At 39.4% G+C, this 26,380-nt stretch overlaps 1 protein-coding gene across 1 annotated transcript in view; it reads right to left on the bottom strand.

Annotated features, from left to right (window-relative positions):
- ncanb (neurocan b) overlaps positions 1-26,380 on the bottom strand; it is a 143,546-nt gene that overhangs the window by 82,285 nt on the left and 34,881 nt on the right. The window contains exons 3-8 of the mRNA XM_072389789.1: positions 14,692-14,921; positions 14,436-14,604; positions 9,753-9,927; positions 7,717-7,844; positions 4,859-5,152; positions 2,051-2,887 (exon numbers count right to left, since the gene is read on the bottom strand). Of these exons, the coding sequence (XP_072245890.1) occupies positions 2,051-2,887; positions 4,859-5,152; positions 7,717-7,844; positions 9,753-9,927; positions 14,436-14,604; positions 14,692-14,921 (1,833 nt within the window). The remainder of the gene's footprint in view (positions 1-2,050; positions 2,888-4,858; positions 5,153-7,716; positions 7,845-9,752; positions 9,928-14,435; positions 14,605-14,691; positions 14,922-26,380) is intronic.

Here is a 26,380-nt window from a genome sequence, read left to right as displayed (position 1 = left end):
GACAGATGGTACCAATGCCACCTCATCCCATCTACAGATATGGCATCTAATCAAAAACGCTGAGAAGTTATTGCGTGGCCACATGGATCATGTCAGGAGTATCTACATTATAGTAGGCGTTAGTACAGACCCTCGCCGTCTTCACTCAGTTCAGTGTTTGGAGTTGACGGGACTGGTTTAAAGTAGACATGTACTGCTTTGACAAACTGCTAGGAATTGCATCTAGAGATTATTAAAATCCTTAATTAGTTGAAGGCACTTTTCTTTTTTTCCATTAGAAGGTAGAGAAAATTATTCAGCTTCAAAGATTCAAGTATCTCCCCCAGCCTTGATTCCCCCTGACATAATTGAAATTATTGCCTTGCATTTAGAGAACCATTTCAAATTTCCAAAAATGTTTTGATTCAATTTTCAAATTCTAATCATACTGGGATGTTCTGTCTGCAGAGGAGAGCTTTGTGTGCCCCTCAAAGACAGCACGGCACCATCAATCGCTAAACACTGCTGAGATCCAAGGGATATCCTGCGGTGTGCAATAACAGAGTTAATTTAGCCCACTGATGCTACTTTATGATGAGAAATCAGTTGGGCAACTTTCCATCTCAGCAGCATTAAAGAAAGATGTGACTTCACCTCACCCTCCTTTTTCTATCTTTCACTTTCTTCCCTCTTACTTCTTCTAGTTTGTTCCTCACCCTCTGTTGTGATCATTACTGCCTACCCTCAGAGAGCCGGGCTCTAATTGGCAGAGACATAGATGAAGATTGGAGTGAACAGTAGCGCAGCCCAACCTCCACGTTAATTGGATAAGTCTGTAAATAATGCATGCAGACTAAAGCTTGGTTTTTCAGTAATACCTTGAGATTGGGTTGCCATGGGATTTCAGGTAGCACAGCAGTGAGTATTTATATTAATAAAGTCAGCAACTGCAAGGTGAGAAAAGCCTAACACTTTTATTGAATCATTCTTCTAGCTGTCTGTGTGAGAGTGTTTGTCTTACTTTGTATTCTCCCCCTTTAGCTGGTGTCAGGGATGTGTGTGTTATTTGTCGTGACTGTTAAAAGGCGAACTGCCTCCTTCAACAAAAGGTTGTGGTTCACTTTCCTTTCTGCTACTGTCCTTTACATTTCTTCACTGAAATGTTGGTTGGCATTACTGTGGACACATTTGTCCTGTAGTTATTGGTCCAGCATCTTCCATTCACAAACTGTTCCTCAATCTGTAGCCAACAATCTTCCCTACAGGTATAAACTAGAGGAAGTGTTTTTTGGGTTTATTTTTGAGATGCTTTTAAGAGCATCTGAGATGAAAAAGGCAACCCAGGTGACCTCTTTCTATTCTTAGGTGTCTTGAACTTAAGGTCATTGAGCACCCAAAGATGTAACAAATACACACACATACACTTCTTTCAATTTGTGTCAGACCAGCCACAAACCTCTGTCAGTGTTTGGTAGTTTTTTTTTTTTTTCATTTGTTCAATTTATTCTCCACAGTTCAAGTCTGATACATTGTTGACTCTTAAGAAAAAGCTGTAGTTTGGGATGCAGGTTTCCTTGTTTTAAGCAGAGACTACATATGGGAACAAACCTTTTATTATACATATCTAAAGTTCTCCAAACCTTTACTCTCTCTCTGGCAGCCTGTGCAGTAAACAAAGCACTGTCAATAGATACAACAATAAGGGCATAATAGTCTGCAATCCAGCTCTTTACATTTCTATACAGTATGTGATATGTCCCTTTTGTTTGTTTGCAATTTCTTTTTCATTAAATTTTGAGCGATACTTCTACCCTGCGGAGGAATACATTATAGCAGACTCGAGGGGAAAGAAGATTGTGCGGAACACAGGCAGAGCCTGTTTAAAAAGCACGACATAAAAGATCTTACAAACAACATTTAAATGCCCCATGCATCTACTCAAAACTGTTTGTTTAGTAAACTATTTGATTAAATTCTAGATAAAATTGAAACAGAACAGAAACAAAAGTCCTAATTGAAACACTTTTGTTTTAAAGGATAAAGTTAAATACTAAAAAAAATAAGCTTTTACCGTAAGCAGTGGATTGAGGGTTGTCAGTAAACTTGCTAACCACTCCTTCCCTGGGATGAGAGCTGGTGTCACTTTGCTTTGTGTCACTTTGCTTTTGGACTGCAGGCATTAGTCTAATCAATGGCGTCAGCTCTTTTTCCTGCTCAGACAGACCATCCTCTACACTCTGCAATCCACCAGTGGGACCCCTGGGGGGAGGACCACCTCTGTGCTCCATGATGGCGTTGTCCATGCTGCCCTTGTTTTCATTGGGTTTTGCAATACTCAGATTTCTGTTTGATGCTTCTGTGTATGTCTGGTTCTCTCCTGCTTTGTCCTCAGGCACTGTGTGTCTGCTCTCTGTCTCATCAGCCTCTATGCTACTCATCAAGTACTTAAAGGGCCTTATAAGAGTATTAACAAATTCAGTAAGAATACTATTACTTGTCTGAGGTTCAGGGGTAGAAGATGCTGTGAAGGATAATAATGAGGTATAAGATTCAAAGTAGCTGCCATCCTCATCTTCATGAGCAGAACCTCCTTGGCTCTCCAGTCCTTCGAGGTCAGAAAGGCCAAAGGTGTTGTTGCTCTTTGGGTCTTCTGACTTGTCCTGGCTGGGTTGGGTGGTTCCAGATCCATCTTTTCTTTCATCCCAATTTGCCTCTGGCCTTAAGTCGATGACAACATGCTCTTCAGAGATCTCAGACGAATTGTTGATTCCAGCAACAGAGGAGACTCCTGCTTTGTCTAAGTCAACCAGGCCAGTCCAGATGGATGTTTTGGAAAAGGGAAGATTATTCTCAGCTTTGGTGACAGAAGATATGGCCTCTGCAACCTGGATCCCCGCTGGCTCATGGGCTGCAACACACGAAAAGCAACTTTTATCTTGACCTGCTTTACCAGCTGCTGCACAACACAACCCTAAACATCTGTTATTGCGATGAAAAAAAGAATGAACTAAGAGCATGAGTCACAGTGTTATAATAATATATAAATCTAACATAAGTATCTATCCATATTACATTAACGTACATGCACACATTGTTTTCATGCCATATTAATGACATTGTTCTCACAATTTTATTTACAAGTACCAAATCTTTTATTAAACAAATCATATTCCCATTCATATGTGCATCTCCAATTCCCCCCAAAATTGGGATGCTGTGAAAAAAAGTGAATTAAATCAGATTGCAATGATTCATAAATCTCAAGAACAAATATTTACTTTACAAAAGAATGCAAAAAACATGTCAAATGAACAGGACAGCAACATGATTGGGTATAAAAAACAGAACCTTAGAGAGACAGAGGCTCCCAGAAGTAAAGTTGGGCAGTGATTCAACAATCTACAAATTGTAGAACAACAACATAATTATGTTTCTTCACATAAAATTGTGAAGACTGAATATTTTATTTTCTACTGAACACACTATCATTAAAAGATTCTGAGAGTCTGGAGAGATTTATCGACACCAGGGACATGGCAAAAAAATCAATACTGGATTTACTGTGACCTTCAGGCCCTCAGATGGAGGTGCTTTAAAAACAGGAACTCAAGAACTTATTGTCTGGGAACATTGTTCACTGTGCAAGCTCTGTCAAGCAAAGAGCAAGCTATATATGAGTATGTGATTCAGAAATACTGACATCTATTCTGGGTCAAAGCTCACTTAAAATTGACTGTTCTGTGACTCCACATCCTCCAGACTAAAGAGGAGAAAAACCTTCCAGTTTGTAATCAGCGCTCAGTTAAAAAGCCTGCATCTCTGATGGGGCGCTTTGGTGCATTTGAAACTGGTAACCTGCACACCTGAAAAAGCACCATCAAAGCTAAAAAGTACATACAGGTTTTGAAACAACATATGCTCCCATGCAGATGCTATCTTTTTCAGCGAAGGCCTTATAATAGTTAAGCAAGACAATGAACCACATATTGCATCTTTCAGCAGCATGGTGCTATAGAAGAAGAGGCCAGGTGCACAAATGGTCTGCCTACAATCCAGACCTTTCACCAACTGAAAACATTTTGCGCATCATGAAATGCAAAATTAGACAAAGAGGATCCAGGACTGTTGAGCAGCTAAAATCCTAAATCAGACAAGAACAGGGTAACGTTCCTCTCCCAAAGGTCCTGCCACTGGTCTTCTCAGTTCCTATATGATTATGGAGTGTTGTTGAAAGAAGACCTGATGTTGCATGTTGGTAAACATGGCACTGTCCCAACATTGACATAAAATTCAACATGAGCTAATGATTTTGAATGTAATAGTAAAAATGTGACTGACTGTCTGACCTCTGATCACTGTGAAAGATTGTTACCATTATTATTAATCATATTATTTTCTTATGAATGGGACTAAAAGTTTCAAACATTAATCTTCTCTCTACTTCAAGCAGAAAACAAAACTAAGCTCTAAAATGATAAGCTACATAACAGAGAACAGAATGGGGTGTAAAGTCAGTTCAATGTGAAGATGAAAGCAACTTATTCCAGTTTGAATTAGCACATGATAAAAAAGACAAGGTCAGACACAGTCACTGCTAACCCCAGCTGGACTTACTGTATTCATGCCTCTTCCTCTTTATCTATATTTCCATTCTTTCTCTCAGGGCTCACTGCACACAACATACAAGCCCTCAAAAATCCACCAGGAGGGACACAAATGTCACACAATCTCTTTGCTACTCCTTCATCTGTGACACACACATCTAGTGCTAATTAAAAATCAGGAAGGAAAACAACTTCCTAGACTCCACCGTTGTTGCTATGGAAATAACCACAACGATGGTAAATTGACTTCTTCACCATCACAGAGCTCTCAGTACCTCGGTAGCAGTAGGCATCAAAGAGGGCGGTGGTGTCTGGGAAGCCTGTGCGGTTAGGGTTGTTGTAGACGGTCCGCACTCCAGGCTCGTCTCCGCCACAGTTCTTCCGTGGGACATTGATGGGATAGCGGACGCTGCCATCTGCTAACCAGCCGGGATCACACTGGTCTAGACCAGCCTGCCAGGCCAGGTAGAGCTGCCCTACAGTGGCCAGCTGGGCTCCGAGGGAATGACAGTGGGTGGAGGCGGTGGCAAGGCTAAGCTTCTCTGGCACTGTGGAGTGGAACACTTCACCTGGAGGCCATAGAGAGAAGCGTGATGAGCGACTGAGTGTATTACAAAGCAAATATATTTCACCCTTCAGACAATAAATCATTGTGGATTATGATTGGTTTGTTTAGTGATATATGATGTAATAGTATATTTGAGTTTGTACCCGTTTCTTGTTGTAAGTGTGAACATTAGACAGACATTTATTTCTAAGGCACTTTAATAGCACTCATTTCAAGCCACTTTCTGCCAAAATTGATGCAGATATTGACAAGAAAAGGACTTTGGACAAAAAACATTCAATAAGACCTCTTTGTCTGCAAAGCATGAATGAAATAAAAGTTCATGTGATTCACTGCCAGTTTAGGGTGTGATGAGCAATATGAGCTTGGGAGGTGAGCAGTGAGATTAGGGACTGGGGAAGAGGGGAAAAAGTCTGTAATGAGGATCCAGGAGATTTACGGTGTTTCTGTTATGTTGAACAGAGAGGAGAGGGGTGAAAGGTCAAGATGCAAACAAAATGAAAGGAGAACGAAGAAGAATTGGATTGTTTGAGGATGTTGTTGGAGAGGATGCTTAGAAGATGTTAAAATCTATGTGCTGGAAGGCTGCTGAGAAGTAGCTAATTCATATGGATTTAAGACTAAATAGAAAAAGAAAGAAATTAAGAGAGGAAAAGAAGGGTGGAATCAACTGAGTTAAGATGATCTGTGTGCAAACCAAACCAAACTGACATGTAATTATAGTAGTATTACAATATTGTGCAATGAACATTAGTGTATTAACCAAGCCTCTGGTTGCATTTTTTCTAAGGAAAAAATAGGAAAAGAACAGCAATGCATCAACCAGCCACGTTATTTTGAAAGACAACAATTATCTGCTGATTGTCTCGATCAAAACACTAATTTGGCTGCTGGGTGTAAAGTCTCAAGGTGATCATGTAACCTTTACTTCTAAATATCTAAGTGACTTTCAGGCACTGGGTGATAGGGTGTTAATAACGTATAGAGCTCTGGAAACTCTTACCATAAATAAGGCTTGATGGCAGTTGTGGTTGTTCCACCTCATAACAAGTGACCCAAATTAAACTACCCCCCTGAGCAGATCAGACTGCTGTGTTAAATGCTTGCTGTTTATTATGATTGTTCCCTGGTGTGTGGAGGAGGTTAATCAAGGGCAACAAACACCTAATTTCAGTCAGGCAACTCATATGTAATAATATATAATATCAGTGGGGAATATTTGGAGTGTTAATACTCAGCATTGATTTGAGATGGTTTCTTAAATTAGTCTGCATGGTTGTCAGATATGTAGAAAGTATTTACTGCATAGGGACAAACAACTGTCAATCATGCAAAGAGAGACTACATGGAAGAGAAAAATTATATGGATTTAAGTATGGTTTACTGGCACTCCAATAAACAACTACAGCAAAATATCAAACTTTGCCAGGAAGAGAGTAACAAAGTCCTCAACTAATTTATATTGTGTCCCTGGTATTGATCCACTCCAGCATCATCATGAAGATTGCAAGGTATAGCAAGGTATTCAGTGTCCAAAAGTAAGATAACAGACCAAAAGATTTTTTAGAAGTAAATCATGTCAACCAACATCCTGAAGCAGACAATATGTCAAAGTGAATGGAATGCTGGAGTTACAGGTTTAAAAATCAATGGACTGAAAATCTATTTTTTTCTTCGGATGCTTAAGAATGCAATATCTGTAAGGCAAAATACACATATTCCTCTTTCTCCTTCATTATCCCTCATAGAAGTCCTGAGTTGATTAGATTTGGTTGAATATTTACTTTTACATTAACTTTGCACCTTTGTAACTATGTGTTTGTTGCTGCGCAGCCTCTGAGTGAGAGTTGCCATACCTAAGGGGTATGGGGGGGGGGGGGGGGGGGGGGCACAGAGAAGGGAGGGAGTGTGTGAGGCAGTAGCTATCCAGTCCAACAGAGAAAAATGGCATTGTAGCAGAAGGCACCTGCAACAGATTGCTCTTTTGAGCTGGAGGACTTTTCCCCTCCAGAATGAGGTGGAGGTGGAGGATCATAGTGATCCTGAGCTGCATCAGTTTGAGCCATTGGCTTCAGCTCCAGTAATTCAGTAAGCTGGAGCTCTTAGAGTTGAAGCCAACACAGGAGGAGAGGCAGTCCCTGAGCAGTAACTATAAGCTACCACTCTCTGTAACTGTAACTCTAACCTTTGTTAGAAAGGAAAGAATGCAGTCAGGTTGTGCAGGCTGTGCAAAGCACAAACCTAAACTTCTACATCAAGATGGTTTGATGAGAATTGTTCACACATGAGCTTGATTTTACATACTTATAATTTAGATCGTTGATCGTGGAGCCTTTGCCACCTCTGCTTATGTCAGTGCAAATCAAAAAGTAATGTTTTAGGAGACTTCAGGAGGCTAATAAGCTGACAAGTGGACTCAATACTGCCATTCGCTCCCACTGCCCGTCCCCCTCTTTGCTAACAGAGTCAAGTCCTGGTCACAGCATTCTCACACTTCACACTTAAACCTTAGCAGACTGACGCATGACCAAACTTGTATTTGCAGTTGACATTCCTAACTCTTACCATGAAGCCTCTTAGCAAAGCAATAGACATCAAACAGCTCATCAGGGGACCTATTGCCATAGTTACGGACACCAGGTGAGTCCTCACGATCACCATAGCAACCAGGCCGTGGTGACTGGATAGGGTATCTGTAGAGGAAACCAAGAGACAGGTACAAAGAAAGGGTAAGTAAGAGAAGAAGGGAGAAGAAGATTTCTATAGTTTGGCCATGACAAAAGCAGCCATAGACAAATTTGACTCCCCTGGGATGAGTCTGTGCTCACAAGCATACAAAATAAGATGAAACTGAGCCACATATTTATCATAATCTGTCGGGAATACAATAAATCTAAAGATATTCACCTCTCAGAGATCACCGTATATATTTTTTCAAAGAATATAAACACTGATATCCCTAAGATCTTAAAAGAATGCCAAAGTATGGAATACAGTAATTTATTTCATGCTACAACAATCCCAGGACTATAAATGGAAAGCACTTCAATTGATACACCATCTTGTTTCTTTTATTTATTCTGCCCCCAGTGTGAGTTTTCACACATAATTAGCCAAATCATTACAAAATGTGTTTAAATCTCTAGTAATATGAAAATACCAGTAATCCTAAACTCAAGTTTTAGAGAGACAAAGCGAGAGAGAGGGGGGTGGTGGCGTGAAGTCAAGGGGAGGTTAAAGGAATCAGGAAATCCTTCAATGACTTGGCATGCCTGTGGGGCTGAGAAAACAGCAATCTATATTTGGGCTCCACCTGAGCAATTATTCCACAAGAACATTGATTCCAGCAGCACTGGGGCACAAGCAAAGAGACTGATTAAAAGATTATGCTAGGCATACAGAGACTTATGAAGTACCTGAAACAGAAATACACACAATCAAACATACATGCACAAAACACATCTGCACATAAACCAAAAACTGCAGTTCTTCTCTTATATAATAAGCTACTCCACACAGAATGTAACAAGAAAACCAAGTCTCATAACATCTCCGGCCTCTGCCACTTTCTCTCTGCTTGGTGGCTTGATGAAACAATGGCTGAAGCTAAATTTCCTCTCTTGTGTTAATTGGGCACTTTCCTCATGGCTGATGTGCCATTAGAGTCTCCTGGATCTAGACCAATTAGATAGGTCCCTAGTGCAAATGACAGGATCGCAGGATGGGTGGAGTAAAAGAAATAAGGAAGGAAGTCATGGCACAGGATGGTTCTGAAAAGCTGTCAAAAACAAAACTGTCAATCAGCTTGCTGACTGAAGCCACAGTGATTTGAAATTCAAATGCAGATATGGAGTATGCTGTCAACAGGCAAGCTCTGACTGATAATGTTAAGTGGGACTTAATGGAAAGTGGCTAACTGAAAACACATTCAAAAGTCTAACAGACAGATCCAAGGGTGCACATGTAGTTAACTGTATTTCAAGTTGGCAAACTAGCAGTTAGGTCTAATTATGTTGCACAGTTTCATGTTCATAGAAATTCCAAAAAGACTAGGGGCAACAGTGTGGGCCATTGAAAAGAGATTTTAAAATAACAACATGGATCAGTGAATTTTTCTAATATCAGACAATCGAGTACAATTATCATTTAGAGTCTGGCAGTCAGATTCACCTTCAATCTATGTGACAGTCAGTATAGTTGAATGATTACATTCATTTTTATTCGAGATGTTGCTGTCTTTCCAGCCACTCTATGGTTAAAAGAATAATATCCCAGCAACTAAATTGCGAAAACCTAGATTTTAACTTAAATGGTAGGAGAGACATATGACCTTCACCAGACACTAAGGTAATGCAGCAAACAATGTATATTTACATTTTATGTTATGTGAACATTTAAATCTCAGTTTCAAATTCCCATAACACATTGCTGGCAGTATTTAACAATGTCCCCTGACAATGGTGATGATATAAAAGTTGATATGTTGTGTCTCATCAGAAACAATAGTGACAGTAAGCACCGCCCTCTTGAGTTATTCCAGAAATCAAAACTTTAGCCTGCCAGCCACCAGCTACACATACACCCTGTGTTGAAAGCCTCACCGTACAGTCTGATCAGTCAGCCAGCCGGCATCGCAGTTGTCATAGCCATCGGCAAAGGTTGCCTGTAGTTGACCTGGTGTTGCAATGGCTGCAGAGTTCTCCATGCAAACCCTCTTGGCATCAGCAAAGGACAAGGCGTAACGATCATGAGGGGCCCTATAGTGGAACACAACACCTGAAGAAGAGAGATAGAAGATGTGATGACAAGAAGGGAGGGTGCTCCAGAAACTAATCATATAAATGTATGACCTCCAATCTTTAAAGCACAGATGTATTTATCAACAGCAACCATGAGCCATTACAAACTGAACATGTTTATGTTCAGAGGCACATACACACGAAACCCTCTAGACATTTTCATCATGTGCTGACAATGTTCCCTCTGTGCAGGATGAAGCCACAGCCTTCAGGTTCAGCAAACTGTGTACGTGAGTGTCATTTGCATCGGATAGTCGACTGGCTCATTGTTGGAGAAAAGAGATGTTGCCCTTGGATACAGTGTACGACAAACAATGGGGATGTTTATTTTTCTGCTTTAACACTACACATGGTGTCACCCTGCTGCACTCTGCCTGCCTCCGCACTCATGATGGGATGACAAATAAAGCAGACGAAAAAGCAGAACAGCACTGAAGTCTGGAAATGTGTGTATTGAATCACGGTGACAGAAAAAGAGGATAACGGGTAGATAGCAATACAAGAAAACCTAGGTAAAAGAAATGAACTGGGACCAGATGAGACACAATTCTCCTAGCTGTGTAGGAGTATATTTTCTACTTAAACGGGTATGGAACTACTTTAGATGTATCCATCCACCTCCCACCTCGACCTGTCATTCATATACCCCTGTGAAGCATCCAGCTTCTTGTCGCCGTCTGACTGCTAACATGGCTCCTTTATCTTCTCCGACTTTGTCTAGGAGTGTCAGAGATTCCTGCGAGATGAATGTCCGAGTGGCAATTTGAGAATTAACACTTCAGGCTCTGGGCTGAGAAAGTCTACTGTGTTATTGAATGTGGCATTCTGACACACACATTCAGAACCCACCCACGTCCCTCAATCCCAGTAGTCCATTCAGCAATTCGGTCATCACGTTCTTACTCTCCACCTCTTAGTTATATGGAGCATAAACCCTATGTTTCTTTTTTTTCCACTTCTTCTTATCTGTCATCTCCATCTTTCTTCCTTTGACGCTGGAGGAATTTGTCCAAACAGTGATGCTAATCCACTGGATAATAAATATGCTAGAGTGACAAGTATGTTTCTTCTCTATACGTTAAACCTAGTACCATTCCACAAGAGGGTTAAATGTCCAATATACCTCATCTCTATTTTTACCCTCTGGATCTTCACACATTCGCTCACAGTCTCCAGGGAGTAGAGCAGAAAGGCACCATATGTGACTGTAAGATGCCCTCATTGTAGCATGGTGAAGAGTTGTTATTCCCCTGGCATTTGAAAAAGACCCGTGGACTAAGTGAACTACATATTTTAGCAATAAAAAATATACAGTGGAATTGCATTAATTTAAATGAGCACACTGAGATACAGAGTCCTAATATGTTTATATATGGGCCTAACATTTTCTGAAATACACTTAACTGGTTTTTGGCCCTGGTGAAAATGCTATTCTTCTCTGTCAGTATGGAGTTACAGCATAAATACTGGAACTAAGGAGAATATGGTTTGCTTACTGCTCCTGACAGTTGTCTTGTCATTATGTAAGTCCTGTTAGACCTCAGTGCTGCATTTGACACATGGCTGACTACAACATCTTATTATAAAGACTTTTACATATTAATGGGATTAAGGCCGAAAATGTAGAGCAGCCGTTTCCGTTCTCAGCGTAATTGCACACATACTTGCATCTGTACTGATCTCGTTATCAGAAGATTCCACAAGAGGGGCACACCTGATCAGTCAGACCGGAAGGTGCTGCCAGATTTACAGGATGTAAACATAAGCTCTCTGATAAATGGTAAACATGGCGTCAATAGAAGAGGTTAGCATTTTGTTGTTCTTATGATCACGCCAGGAAAAGCGACTGCGGCAGTATTGCATACCGTATGTGAGGCTTATAAACCAAGCATGGAGTAAGAAATAGATGATGGACATGGAAACATTAAAAGTAAGCATTACACACCCCCGACTGGTGAACTACATATTGCAGCTTAAGTACACATACCGCTTATTTCGTGCACAACCGTCACACCAAACGAATGCAGGATATGCGAAGCAGTCATGACAAACGTGCATCCACAGTACACGAACAGCAACTGTATATATTTTTTTAAGCCAAAGGATATTGCTTTGGACTGCTCTATCTGATACATTCCTGGTTTTTCATGTAAATTAAGCTTTGTCCACACTAGAGTTATTTATGAAATTCCACAGGGCTCTGGATTAGGACCAATTATTTTCTTTAGGAAATGTAAGGAAACATAACTTGTATTTCCATTGTTATGCTGATGACACTCAGCTCTATTTGTCTATGAGAATCAGGAAACTAATCGGTTATGGAAGAAAATCAGGAACATGCTGTCCCAAAGCAACAATGAAAAACTTGCCAAAGCATTGACAACATTTCAGCTAAATTCACGCAATTCAATCCTCGAGTCCAAATAATTTCTCAGGACTTGCTTTAAAGATATTACTGTTTTCCTATAATTCCGCTTAAGGTTTCAGAGAGCAAACTTACTTTCAAGTGGCCCACAGAATTTCCATGTCTTTAGGAAAGCATAGCTTTCTCATAGGAAAGCAAAGCTTTTAGCTCTCAGGCTCCTTAGCTGGTAAGCCAGCTCCCAGCCTGGGTAGAAAATGCTGAAACCCTATCTGTTTTCAGACTAGGCTTTGAACTTACCTTTTAGAAAGAGGGTTACTTGTTGTTATCTACACACAAACACGCTTGCCTCTCAACCAGTGTCATGTGGTATAGCTGCAGCAACAGGATAAAGCAGGTATTGGATATAGATGGATTAAAAATCACAATTAATTCTTATTGCACCCAGTGTTTACATACCGCCTAACATCCTCAGACCTGTCAGTGTTGCGCTGTCATCTAATAATTACATTTTAACTCAACTAAAGGCCATTCAAACTGACTAGTCAGAATGTTACATGAGAAATGGTAATAAAACCAGCAGAGAAGAGGACAGAAGCCACCAGAAATAGATTAATAAAAAAGTTAGAAACACGCATACTGCTACGAGAAGAGGAGTGTGGATTAATGTGATATTGATACCGCTAAACACTATCAATACTTCCTAATTAAAATGTTGACCACTGAGCAGAATTAGTGAGGACTGCTGCGATCTGCCATGTAGCGTGACCAATTAAGAGTAAGCCCTGGAGATGGCTACTCCTCACTGGCTTCATAATTGGTTTCTCTCTGAAGGAGTAGTTTCATGGCATTGATCACCCAAGAGGGGCAGAACACTGGGTTTCCAAAGCATATAAGCCGAGAGTTTGCTTGCTTTACGTAAAGCTCTTTTGAGGAGAAAAATTAGGAGCTCCGCTGACTTGAGAACAAGAGATAGCATGCCTGCTGAAGTTATCAAATTAGATATATTTAATAGTAAGCACACACAAACATATTCATGTACACGTGTTGGTCATATGCAGGCATAGAAAGATGATATTTGTTACTTTAGATAATAAACAATTTAGCCGCTGTGCTGAAACTGTTAATTATGTTAATTTTTGCATGTTATGTGACAAGTGACAACATGGTGTACAGTGGCTTTAGTTATTATGATAATGGCGTATCATTAAAAATAGTGAATGACACCAGAATAATCTGATTGCAGCTACAAAGCTAAAATACTCATACATAGTTATTACAGTTCTGCTACAGTGAGCAACCACTAAGTCTGCAATTCCACAAATACTGGAGTGCTGGATAGAGGTAATTTACCAAATGTTTGGTCTACGCCACCAAGAACGATATAAAACACAATGAGCAGCTCTACTTAACTTCAGAGTACACTGCAGGGTTTCAACCTAATTGGCTTCTTTAGCCTTTCAGCGCATGAACAGCACTCGAATGGCCCAGATCTATGATATTTAATGTGTTTGAATTCCTCTCCTTTTCCCATCATCATACATTCAACAGGGACAGTAAACAACCCTGACTGTAATGACTGTATTACCCTAACATGGGAAAACGGGGCTGTTATTATTCATAATAGTGGACCATAAAAGCATAGTGGGAACAGTTCACAGCCAAAGAGTGTAACAGTGATTTTGACAGGTAATATTTTGCAGAGGTGAAAACACACATTACACAAAGATCACGCACTGCAACAGCCTTAATTTCCTTGTTCAACACTTCTTATCTGTGGGAACCAGTGTAAAATTTGCTAAACAATAATACTGCATTACAGAGCTAAATGTTTTTTATTTGAACTTCATAGAAAAGACATTGTACAGTGTAAAATCACTGAATATTTTCCTTCACTCAGAACACACTGATTTTTGATAATATCATCAGTCCAGACAAATTCTGTTGAATGCAATGTACTGTATTGATAGACAATCACTACCTATTGTGTTACTATGCTTGGTCTTGTTTATTCAGTAAGAGTTGCTTAATTGGAAATACTCTGTTTTGGTTTGTTCTGGCATGAAATTTGGACAACTTGAATTCAAAACAGCTGCTTTAATATGGCTCTGCATTTTATTCACCTGTGACCTCCAGCGGAACAGTGTCCTGTTCATCATTGATGCCCACCACGACTTCACACCGGTACAGACCAGAGTCGCTGGAACGCAAACCGGTCAGGGAAAGACTTGCATTGTAGCGATTCCTACTGTAACCTGGCAGAGCAACACGACCCTGGAAGGCCTTCTTCACCTGAGAAAGGGAGAGAGTGATTCATGAAGTCTTTCATACTGTATTTCACAGGCATTTAAGAATGGTTTCCCCTCGCTAGTAGTGCACCTTGACTACATTGTCTTTGGCCACTAGGACAGACTGTTCCTTCTGCAGGCCATCAGAGCCCCTCTGGCCCCAGACCTTCGTCCACTTGATCCTGGGAGGTTCATGGGGTGAACCGACACTGGGGCGGAGGGTGAAGAGGCAAGGGAGCAGAACAGTTTTAGACATCTCCTCACTAATGGTCTGATGGGTCACCTTTCGCATATTCACCACTGTGTCAGCATTGGTTAAACCTGTGGAAAGGACAGGAGAGGAAGAATAAATTAATCCTGTCTTGTACAATAATGGCAGCCACATAATGCTATTTCACATTACATAAAGTGACTTGCTTTCAGGTTTCAGGTATATATATATATGTGTGTGTGTATTGCAGCTGAAGGCACCACCATCACCATAAAGATACAAACATTTCTATTATCAAAATAACAAGTGATGGTATGGACTGAAAAAAAGATCAGTTTTTGTTCTTGTACCTACAAAGTTACACTGCATTTTTGCTGTTGTTTATACCAAACAAATTAATTTTACACTGGTCATATCATACATATCATACATTATCATAATAATTTAATCTGTGTCACCTTGCTTGAAACAACAAAGGTAGCTCATTTACAATGCAGATGGTAGCAGTTTACAAAACTGTAATCTTATTTCTGAGCTATATCTGCTTCGGTTTATCCTGTTTACACAGAGTTCAAATGAGGTTTACCAGTGAACCCTTAAACCTCGTCTGACTTTTTTTTCCCCTAGGTCCCTTATCAGTTACTATTCCCTTTCCTCTTATTTCTGAGAACACACAAGTCTCTATGTCTAATCTAATTCACCCCCACAGCCCAGCAGCGGTACATGCATTTTAAATCACCTAGCCAGTTGTTAGCCACACTGCTAGCGGCAAGTCTGTCGCTCAGCCTACCACTTTGGTCTAGACTTGTATGTCTTGTCTCCAGTTTGACAGACTGCTGAGATGTTCCCTGAGATCTCAAGAGGGGGAATTCAATTGACTTGCAATTTTCCCTGACTTTTCCTCTTGTCACCGTGAGGTTGACATCTGAAATTTAAGTGGAATATCTCAAGAACTATTAGACGGATTGTCATGAATTTTTGGTAAGCTACAGCCTCCTTTAGATAAAATGTAACCCCTTAAATCTTTTTCTGAACAAATTCAGTAGCTCGGCTTTGACCAAAAAGGGACTCTGGGAGGTTTGGGTCTGCAGGTTCTGAAGTTCTTCATGGCAGTCATAGTTTGGGAGTCAGGGCATTTCAGTTGGTTGCGAAAATGTTATTTTTTTCCAAGTAGACAAACAGGACTTTTCTTTATATTATCTATGGTCTGTAATTCATTATAACTCAGAATGTGTGTCCAAATAAAGAATCTCACATATGCCCTTGCACTGCCATGATGTCCGTCCTCTAAAGCCCTGCTTCAGACTGTTTCAGTACGCATGGATCTCTGACTCTTTGCAGAACCCAGGTAACATCTTTGACAGCTGGTTTACTCCCAGGAGACTGGACATATACACAAGGCCATCTGTCACAGCTTTAGCCCTCCTGGGCTCTATAGGACAGATTTTTATTTATCTATTTATTTATTTATGTTTGAGAGCTGCCTCTTGAGAGCTGGACTTCCTTCTTCCTGAAACACTGCACCCCTAAATCTTCATCCATCTCTATCAGGTGGGTTTGTATGGCTTTTTGTTTCTTCAAGGATTTTGAAAAAAATCTATCTTCACCCTCTGACAAACATTCATATTTCAATTCCAATGTTATTTGGGGGTTTAGGTTCTATATATACATGCCAAAATGCATCAACGTAATCAGTGGCTATAATTACAATAATGCAGATCAGAGATATACAGATTTCCTGGTCAGAGCAACTTTTACATTATATAAATGAAACTGACCAGGGTGGTTGAAACATGAAAACAAAATACAGATGAGCAGTTTGATTTCATTTAATTGGAGTCACTTTCCACTTCTCTTTTTCTGTTTGTCTTGCTGCAGTCTCATTTGATTGAATGCATGCTAAAGCCCTACATCTTATAGGGGCAGCCTGTCCTGTTTGTAATTAAATGGACCCTTGGTGAAACAGCGTTTTTTCGCCAGCAATGACAGGTACGTCAATGTGACTTTCTCAATCTCTGTTTCTCTTTCTCTGCTATGTTATTTTGCTCCCCACCTGTTCTGCAATTATCTCTTCCCACTTCCACTATCACCACGGGACCACCTACCAGCTTTCAGATGAGCATTTTTAACTCACTTCGTTCAGGCACACACCTCTACCTTACTTTCTCCAGCCAATGAGTAAAGATACTGTCTTCATGTTAAGATGTGAGTTTCCCACCAGTTATGCTGGGCAAACTCTCACTCTAAATTCAACTTTGAGCCACTTGTCTCATTGTTGCCATGATTTAGCCAACAAAGGTATATACCTTGTTTGTATACGTGTATACTTTGTATTGTACCAGTACAGGTGTGTGCCCTGGAATGCACTCGTGAGTGAAAACATTTAATCTCTTATTCTTTATTCATGAAACATCAAATGCACACTTTCCACTGAAACCGTGAAAGCACCCCAAGACTCACACACAGCTTCAAACACTCCATTTTTCATTCCTGACTGGTTGGCCTGTATGCTTCTAAACGCACGCATGCACACATACACACACACACACACACACAGAAAGGCACTAGAATGGCTGTTATTGCTCATTCCTGCAGCCGTTATACAATTGGGTTACTCATGCTACGACACTGAGAGCTTAACACTGGCCCTCCCATCACTTTTTCTCCCTCCCCACTGACACATAAACACACATAAACATCCACTTCTTTGCCTCTCCCAGTGACATTATGAAGACAGGCGCTACAGAACATATCTAACTCCCACGCTGATCTTTGCTGCTCTACCTGGCATTATCAAAAAGGATTTGTACTGTAAAATGGCCTTTAATTTTGCACTTAGAAGTTAAGCCCGTCAAGTGAGGTGACCTGTGAAAACAAAATACAACAGGCTTTCAAAAGCAGGAGGACAAGAAGAGATAAAAGGGAAGGTGAAAGCATAGCAGCACAAAATCAAATCAGAAGCTAAAGTAACCAAGGAGACGACTTTTTCTGATGATGATTTTGTCTATTAAGAAAAGTACCCTTCAAATAGTTGGTGTTCTTTGTTAGGGGAATTAAGGACTAGTTTATAAAAATACACTTAATCCCTTTTTGGTGGATAGATACATAAGGAGATAAATACATCTACTGTAGATAATACAATACTCGGCAGCTTAGATTAACACTCGCCCCTTTTGCTTTAATGAAAGCACCAGCATGGACTCCACAAGTTTGCAAAAAAACTGAAAACCATATTATCCTAGGTACAAAGAACCTCTTGTGGTGTGGGAGAGAGTTTATCATTTTCTGTCTTCAAGTGCCGAATAAATGTTAAGTGAAGCTGAGTTCAGGTGGCTGTGGAGGAAAATTGATGAAAGTCATCGCTCCCTGGTCTTCTGTGTGTTTGGGCTCATTATGCTGCCATCATATAAATCCTTCTCCACAAAGATGAAAACCACAGAGTGCACCATGTTTCCGAAGGGCAAAGTGTTGCTTCATACTCAGGTTAGAGTCAATTCTGGACAGATCAAATCCTCTAACTGCTCATTCAATGGAACAGGTATGTCTTTGACCAGTATATATACATCTAATTACATGACATATACATCAAATGTTTTCAGTGGGACTGGATGGCAGGCAGGCTAGTTTAGCTTTCAGACTCCTGATTCTGAGCTATGCTATTGCCTATGGTTTCTGTTTTTGTTCGTTGTTTCGTTTTAGTGTGGTCTTTAATTTTGTAGAGCATTCCCTGATTGGGTAAGCTTTTGAGTTTATTTTAGTTGTTGTTAATTTGTTGATTGTTTCAAATGCATCTTGTTGTTCTCATCTTCTTTAGAATATGTAGTCTTGAGTTTTATATTGTCCTTGCCAGATCCTTGTTGACTTTATTCTTTTGTGTATATTCCTCATACTGAGCCTATGTTTCCTTCCCACCCTCAGCCTTACATCTTTGGATTTTTATTTCTATTGTCTTCTGGACTTTTCAGTTCTAATAAAAATATTTATTTATCACCACCATCTTTCTTTTTTCAGAGTTTGAGTCTGAATTGTGATCTCTCTAAGCATTGCAAAACTTAATCTCTTTTGTTGCCCCTGTGGTTACTGTTTTAAAATGTGTTTCGAGCATCTTATTCAGTTTTAGCATTTTTTTTTCTATGAAACAGTAGTTTTTTTTCAGTTTCAGCATTAGATGTGTTAAGTTTAAAATATATTGGTTAACTGTCATATCACTACCTTAAGTCACTGTGAACGATATCTCATTCTTTTTGCTAATGGCAGCACTTTGGTGTTCTAAAAATCAAATGAAGAGTTGAACTGTGGAGAACCTTTCCAATCTAACCATGCACACCATGTCCATATTAATGAAAGCTTAAACATTCCTTGTTTGCTCTTTAGGAGCCTTGTGAGGCATTTTTAAGAGGGTCGCTTGCAACCTGTGGGCTATAAAGAGAGTGAACTTTATCAAGAGTCTTTATTAACTGATCGAGATGACCTAATGTCCTTTGAAAGGACTCCTTCTTCTTCTTATATTCATCATTCTTTCAAAGCAGATGCACATTACTCATTTTGCCAACAAAATCATTAGAAACAAAAGTGACTAACGAGGCAGTTTTTCAAGTTATATAAAATTGCTGCCCATGAACTGTCCACCGTAAAAACATGATCAATGTTGTCAAAACACATTGCTTACACACCCGTGTCTACTTGCAGTTTTTTTTATATAAAACAAAGAAAATTAGATAAATGGTGTCAGAATTTTTCTTTCCATATGATTGTATTTGTGAACCTAACTGCAACCTAATAAAGATGGTAAAAAATAAATCAGAAACCAGAAAATTAGGGGGAGAAAAACTATCAAAAACATGCATGTGGGAAAGTGACTGTATTCAGAATCAGCCAATCATATTTAATTCAGTGGTAAATAATGGTTAATAACAGTGTGAAGATGTTCTTCCTGAAGTTTTTATTTAAATTTTGTTTCTCCCCTCTTATTATCTTCCTATTTGTTTTTACCTTCTCTATGTAAGTTATAGTGAAAAACCTGCTTTATGCTGTTTTTCAAGTTCAAAATCCCACCTTGTTTATTTGAGTTTAAAGACAACATATATATAAATGTATCTGCAAGGTGATAGAAATGGATGCCCAAGGACAGTGAATTCACTTCATAAATCTGTTTTAATGGATTGCAAGGCCAAAGTACTGTTCTCTCACTTTGACGAGCAAACAACAAATGTCCTGTGAGACATATGCAAGCGTGATTTTCTCAATCATAACTCAAAGTAGAACTCCGAGTAGGGAAGGAGGCAAACAAAGAGAAAATATACCAGCAAATACAGTAAAAGAAATGGAAAAATCGGAAAGTGTATGTAACGGGGAAACTCAAATGATGTGATGTGGAAAAGTAGTCAAGAGGATATGATGGTAAAAGAGGAGATGGACTGTTGTGACTCAGCAGGCATATAAAAAGTAGTGATACGTTCATATTTTCACACACACATGTGCATGCCCGCACACACACACGCTCAAACAACACAATCTTCAGAAGAGGCTACCAGATTCCACTCCCTGCTGTCACTCTTTTCTTTATCTTCTTTGAGGATGGGGCACTCGCCTTTGTTTTCCAGACACATGCACGTGCCTTTCCATCTCCTGTACACACCCTCAAATGCACACTTAGACACAAGCACACAAAGGCGCAGTCCCAAAAGACAATCAAAGGGCAATTTCTGATCCATTTAGATGTGAGCTTACCAGGAACAAAAACAGGCAAATTTATTCTTCAGCGAAGAAGCATCAATAATGCCATTATGTTTGCGGCATGGTTCCACCTGCATAAACACCATTTGGCATTATGCTATCTAAGCTGCCAATAGAGAGAGTGTTTTACACTAAGCCAACCAAACTTACAATCATCCTCATTCACAGGCGACTGTCTCCTTTCTCAACCTTGCTGTTCACTTTATTTGGACATATGTTTACTGCCGCTTTCAGATTGGGGCTGCAATTCATACACATTTGTCAGCCAAAATCAATTGCTAATTCTCTTCTTGAAGAGCTTAGATTGCATCTTGAAGGAGACAGCGTGAAAATTAAAGACAACGACATTGTTCTCTTCCTTCATGTTGATGAATGTAAACTAGCGAGGATCCAAACGCCAACGCTATCTCAAATCTGCATTTAGATGGAAATGTGACGTCTTTTGTTTTATTATATATCCCTATTTCATATTCATTTTTGTGCCACTTTTGTCTAAAAAAGGCATGCAAAGATGTGAAAGTAAAACAAAGAAGATTAAATCCTGAGTATCAATACAAAGCAGAAAGGTGAAGAAAAAGAACATATGTCCTCCACGAGAAACATTGGCTGGTAAAGCTGGCTGTTAAATGCTAACAGGTAATCTTTTACTGGCATTGTCTCATCTCTTTATGTAACTGTACAAGCCTCAAGAGTGCTATGATGTAAAGGAACACATCCTCCACTTGGGGTTGCAGATAGCACCCAGATTGTCTTATTTTCTGTCTACTGCTGCACAGTGGCATCACTGTGATCGTCACCATTGCTCCGTTGTCCCTCTAGAGGAGCTTGCAAATTATTAAACACGATTGGAGAGTCTTTATGTGGCCGGCACGGTGCCGCACACAGATACAGGGTGGGTGGTGATGGCATTTTCACTGTGAAAAGGAACACAATTGAGAACATCACTCCTTGTTTCCTTTTTTAATCTTGATCTTCTCCTTTATTTTCAGTATGCCTGCAGTGGGTTTTCAGAAGATAAAAGCCACTTTGTCTTCAGTTTGCCCAATACAACCCTGTCAGCCTGCCAGTCAAGAGCTACCGGAACTGATCGAGTGCATCCTCTCCGGTTGCACTACCACTCCAGTCCTGCTGCCTGCATGTCAGCTGATTATGTGTTTGTGTAAGTGTGTGTTTGTGCAGAAACATGTGTAAGTCATAAATCATGACAGATGAGCTGTCAGACTGAGGAATGCTGCCATTAGCTGATCACTGTGTTATGAAATGACAGCTGATATAATGAAAACAACTGGATTGTAACAGACTGAGCTCTAAGAGTTTTTGTAATTAGTATAAAGCCTTTCAACTCTTGTTTGACGTGACACACACTGATGTGGGGCTGATCCTCCTCTGGCCAGCATGAATTATCAAAGATGATCACCAGCAGTTTAACGCACCTATGCATAAAAGGGGCTATAGGTTTTGGAACATTTCATGAGAAGTTCATACTAATTTCAATTGGTAAATAATTTTATAAAAACTACCTTGACGTGAAATAATGATTAAAAAACATTCTATTGATATAAGAGCTGTTGAGTAATTACAATTTTTTTTTACAATTAAACATATAATATGTATTCTATCACAATTTACAATAAATCAAATTATTTCCATCCTACTATCTGAATGAAAAAGATTTTAAAGCACAATTAACTCCATACAAATACATTATTAACCAGGTATTTACCTTTAGGAAAGTGGCATGTGGATAAACTGGTAATGATGCATTTGTTGTGAGAAGTGAATCACTTTGTCCACAATCACTCACTACTTTCTACTTAGTTTTCCATTTTGTTGTGTTGTCCAAATAAAGTAAGACTTTAGAAAACCCTTTACATTGTATTTAAAGTACCTATTGTGGGGAAATTATTATACATAATCCAGCAATTTAGAATCTATCAACAACATCAATCAAAATGCCTTTCAAAGCTGAAAAACAAAACAGAGGAATTACTAACAGTGAAACTTGTGGTTTACTCTGCCTACATGCAACAAAAGAACTACAATGTCTTCAGAACTGTCTGCTAACTGTGATTTGGTATTCATGTTACCTCAGCGTTCATATATGTGATGGGAATACAAACAGAAGGAAAGCTCATGTCAGTATGCTGTCCTTTGGGAAACTCTCTGGTGCCCAGCAAGCTCACTAATTTGGACTGAAGGCATCACTTGATAGAGATATAGTATCTACAACTTAAGAAAAACAGAGAAAAGAGGGTAATGTGAAATTTAGAACATATGGGAAGTAATCTTCTAATTGTATCTTCTAATGTGAGTGCAAAATGCACAGGTGGAAATCGTGCATTCATTTTGGTGCAAGTGAATCTGACAAAACTACTTCCTATCCTCATTAATTGTCTTCTCCTTCTGGAATGTGGGGAAAAGCACCCTTTTAATGAGAGCCTAGACATTGCACAAAAAAAAAATGGTGGTGGTTTGCCTAAAACAATGACATGTTAAGGTTTAAGAAAGGTTGAAAAATGGGGAGACTGAAGCTGACCAAGTCCAAAAAATGATAACCATGGCAAAAGAGACACAACAAGATAAGAAGAAATCATACATTTGATCATGTGTTCTTGGGTCAACCATCACAAAGAACACATGCAAACTTCTATACTGTATAATGTGACCTGAATGCGGTGCCTCCTTGGTGTCCACTGGTCTGTTCCACTGCAGCACAACTCTACTTTCCTTACACAAAGAATATATAATAACACGTGTCAAAGCACACATGTAGACACTAAGGTATAAACCCACAGTCAGATGTACACAGTAGCCATGTGTATGTATATGCAATTCTGTCAGAGGGATGTCACATATTCCACAACTAGGTTATACATTTTTTGAAGTAAGAGAGAGCCAGAGCCTTAACACTATCAATTTCATTGGACACTGTACTTAACTTAATTCCTCAAATGAAAACTTGGATTCAAGGATTCAGTTAAAATCCAAGCATCTTATATTGGACTGGGTTTGACATTTCCTTATAGAGGCCAGCCTTAGTACAGGAAGAGTAGGGAGGTAGAGATGGAGGAAGGAAAGAAGAAGAAGTAGGAGAGAAGAAAAAAAAAGGCAAGCAGGAGAAAAATGGAGAAAGAGGGATCCGGTTGAATAGCCCAAAAGAAAAAATCCTTTCCTATCATCTTTTCCTGGGCTCTTTTACTTGACCTCGTGAAAAACGTTGTGGGGTTAAGGAGAGATGTCGGGGAACATTTTTTAAGGATTTAAGAAAAGACAACCGCACTGCAATGAGAATCCGACCACACTTACACTAAGCTGCAATGCAAGGCTGCAGCACTGAAAACTGTTCAATAAATATTCTAGAGAAAGTGCTTTAGATACTTTGTCTATTGCAGTCTCATCACATTGTTACATAAAGGCTATGTCATGTATTTCATATTACGGATAATATAGAATATGACTTCATTATAAAAGTTTGTAACCGAAAAATGAAAAAAATAAGAAAAAAGTTACATATAGTGTTCTCACAGGCTTCTCACACTTACCCTCTTGTCCACATGTTTAGGTACATTAAACATAATTAATTAGACTGGATGAAAATAATCAAGTGTTGCTATAAAAGTTGCGGTCACAAGGAATTGTGGGATATAATTATGTCCTATCTTTTTTTAATGAAAAATGGTCCAGTGAATCCCAAGCTAAAGAGGATACTTAAGGAAGCGTTGGAGCTCTTTTCCTTTGTATTTGGAGAATTTGAACAGCTCTTATCATGGTTGCTGCTCAGATACTATCAGGTCATTTCACTCAGTTAGGAAGATCCGAAAAGGAGATGAAGGAAGAGGAAGAAGAAGAAAGAAATAAGTCATTACAATGTACATACCAAAGTAGCTAGATATCTGTTTATAGAATTCATTGAAAATTCCCAGGCTCTTCTGAACATTTTTGTTGTGCTGGATTTAACCTTCACCAGCATGCCCATTAGATTCCTGCATTTCGAAACACTTCAGAACACTCTGGGTATACTTGCATGTCTTTCACAAAAGCCCTGCTAAAAATGTGAATGTTTCTATTCAAATAAATTCAGAGAGGAATTTAATTTGATACAGTGCAGAAAATGTCAACTGTGTAATCACATCTTCTCGAGCTTGTAGTTTGTAAACCTATTTGCTACTTCGTTTATTCAACTTTTTGGCACACAGTGCAGTCTCTGTCATCAATCCACCAAAGAAGTTTAACTTTTTCAAGGTGCTCAAGGGAAATTCTGAAGGGAAGGTTAATAAAACGAACAAAGAAAACAGCAAAGAAATAATGATGAATAACGATGGAGGACTTTTGCACACCTTTGCGGTTTTCCACAGAAACGGATGAACTTCCATTTGACTCACATATAAACAGGAAGGTATGTAGAAATGAGACACATCTCAAATTTTGCGTTGGAGTACCTGCAGAGATTACCTAAGACTGTGTCATGTTAATAGACATTTAATGTGCTTGTCACTTAACCCAGACGGGTCAGAAGTGTTTCCCAAGTGCATGAGAGGGTGAAACTTTGGACTGGTCCTTGCAGTAATAGCAAAATAAAACAAGAAACGTTCAGCACAATTACATGCACAGCTGAGTCAAGCTGTGGCCGTAGCTCCACTTGGCTGGTTAAGTGAATTACTGTCGTTGTCGTGGTATACATGCAGATGAGAGGAATTAAATTATTATCCAAAGAATGTCTGACAGAGTGACACTATGGACTGTGTGAGAAAACTTTCAAAACATTCCCTAGCTTCTAACTTTCTCAGAGGAGATCATTATTCATGCAAATTATTACTTTTTTAGTGACAATTTCTGACATGTTTTGCTGTCTCACAAAATAAACTGAAAAATAAGTGACAGCAACTTTGTGCTCTTTGTTCAGAAACACAGATGACAAAAGAAAGACACTGGAGGAGACTGTTGTCAGATTAGCCCAAATGAAGCAGGGCAAAACGAGCCTTTCTTTCTGTCTACAGTCTGAAATCAACACCCGCCAAATCTAAAATATGGTTAGACTTAGAAGGTATCAATCACAATGGTAGGGTTAGGATTAGGGTTATGGTCATGTAATACAATAACTTATACTGTTAGACTTTTTATTTTAGTTTTACTGTGAATTCCTGGCAGTATTTTGCCAGTCAGTACAATAAGTTTACAGCAACTTACAGGTAACAATTCCTAACTTGCAACAGACAAGATCATCTCCACTAAACATAGTAACACAACACTGAATATAAATACTATCTGACTGAAACTACCAACATTTGAATATAATCTTATGTATCAAAACAGGAGAAATTGAACACTTCTTCACTTCTTTCCTCAGTCTTCCCCAACAACCACTGTACGCTCAAATCCTTCCTCATATTCTGTATGACCCAAACTACATCCCCCTGCCTCCTCCTCCTCTCTATGTGACTATTATTAACCCCCTCTTGGCAGCTTTCCTACTGTCTGAGCTGACTCCAACCAGGCCTTGTCAGGCTTTACAGGAACCCCCTTGAGGCCGCTGCCGTGACTAATTTTGCACCTTCAGAGGCATAATGACATTTATCTTGTGTGGCAAGCTGCCAACATTTTTTAGATTCATAAACACACTACACAAGCAGTGGAGTGGTGGTACACTATCATTAACACATAAACACAATCACACCACACACACGCAGAAGGCTCACCCCTAATCTGCTCTCCTCCCTCACATCCCATCCTTTTTTCAATTTTAGGCTGTCAAGCAAAGTGTCACGGGGTGAGTTTTCTTAGTGCCAACCCTCCCAGTAGCCCTGTATCTCCCTGTGACTATTTCTAGAGTTGC

Source organism: Leuresthes tenuis, unplaced genomic scaffold, assembly GCF_036924035.1.
Source record: "Leuresthes tenuis unplaced genomic scaffold, fLeuTen1.0.hap1 SCAF_7, whole genome shotgun sequence".
NCBI classification, from domain to species: domain Eukaryota; kingdom Metazoa; phylum Chordata; class Actinopteri; order Atheriniformes; family Atherinopsidae; genus Leuresthes; species Leuresthes tenuis.
This window is presented reverse-complemented; position numbering and strand designations above follow the sequence as displayed.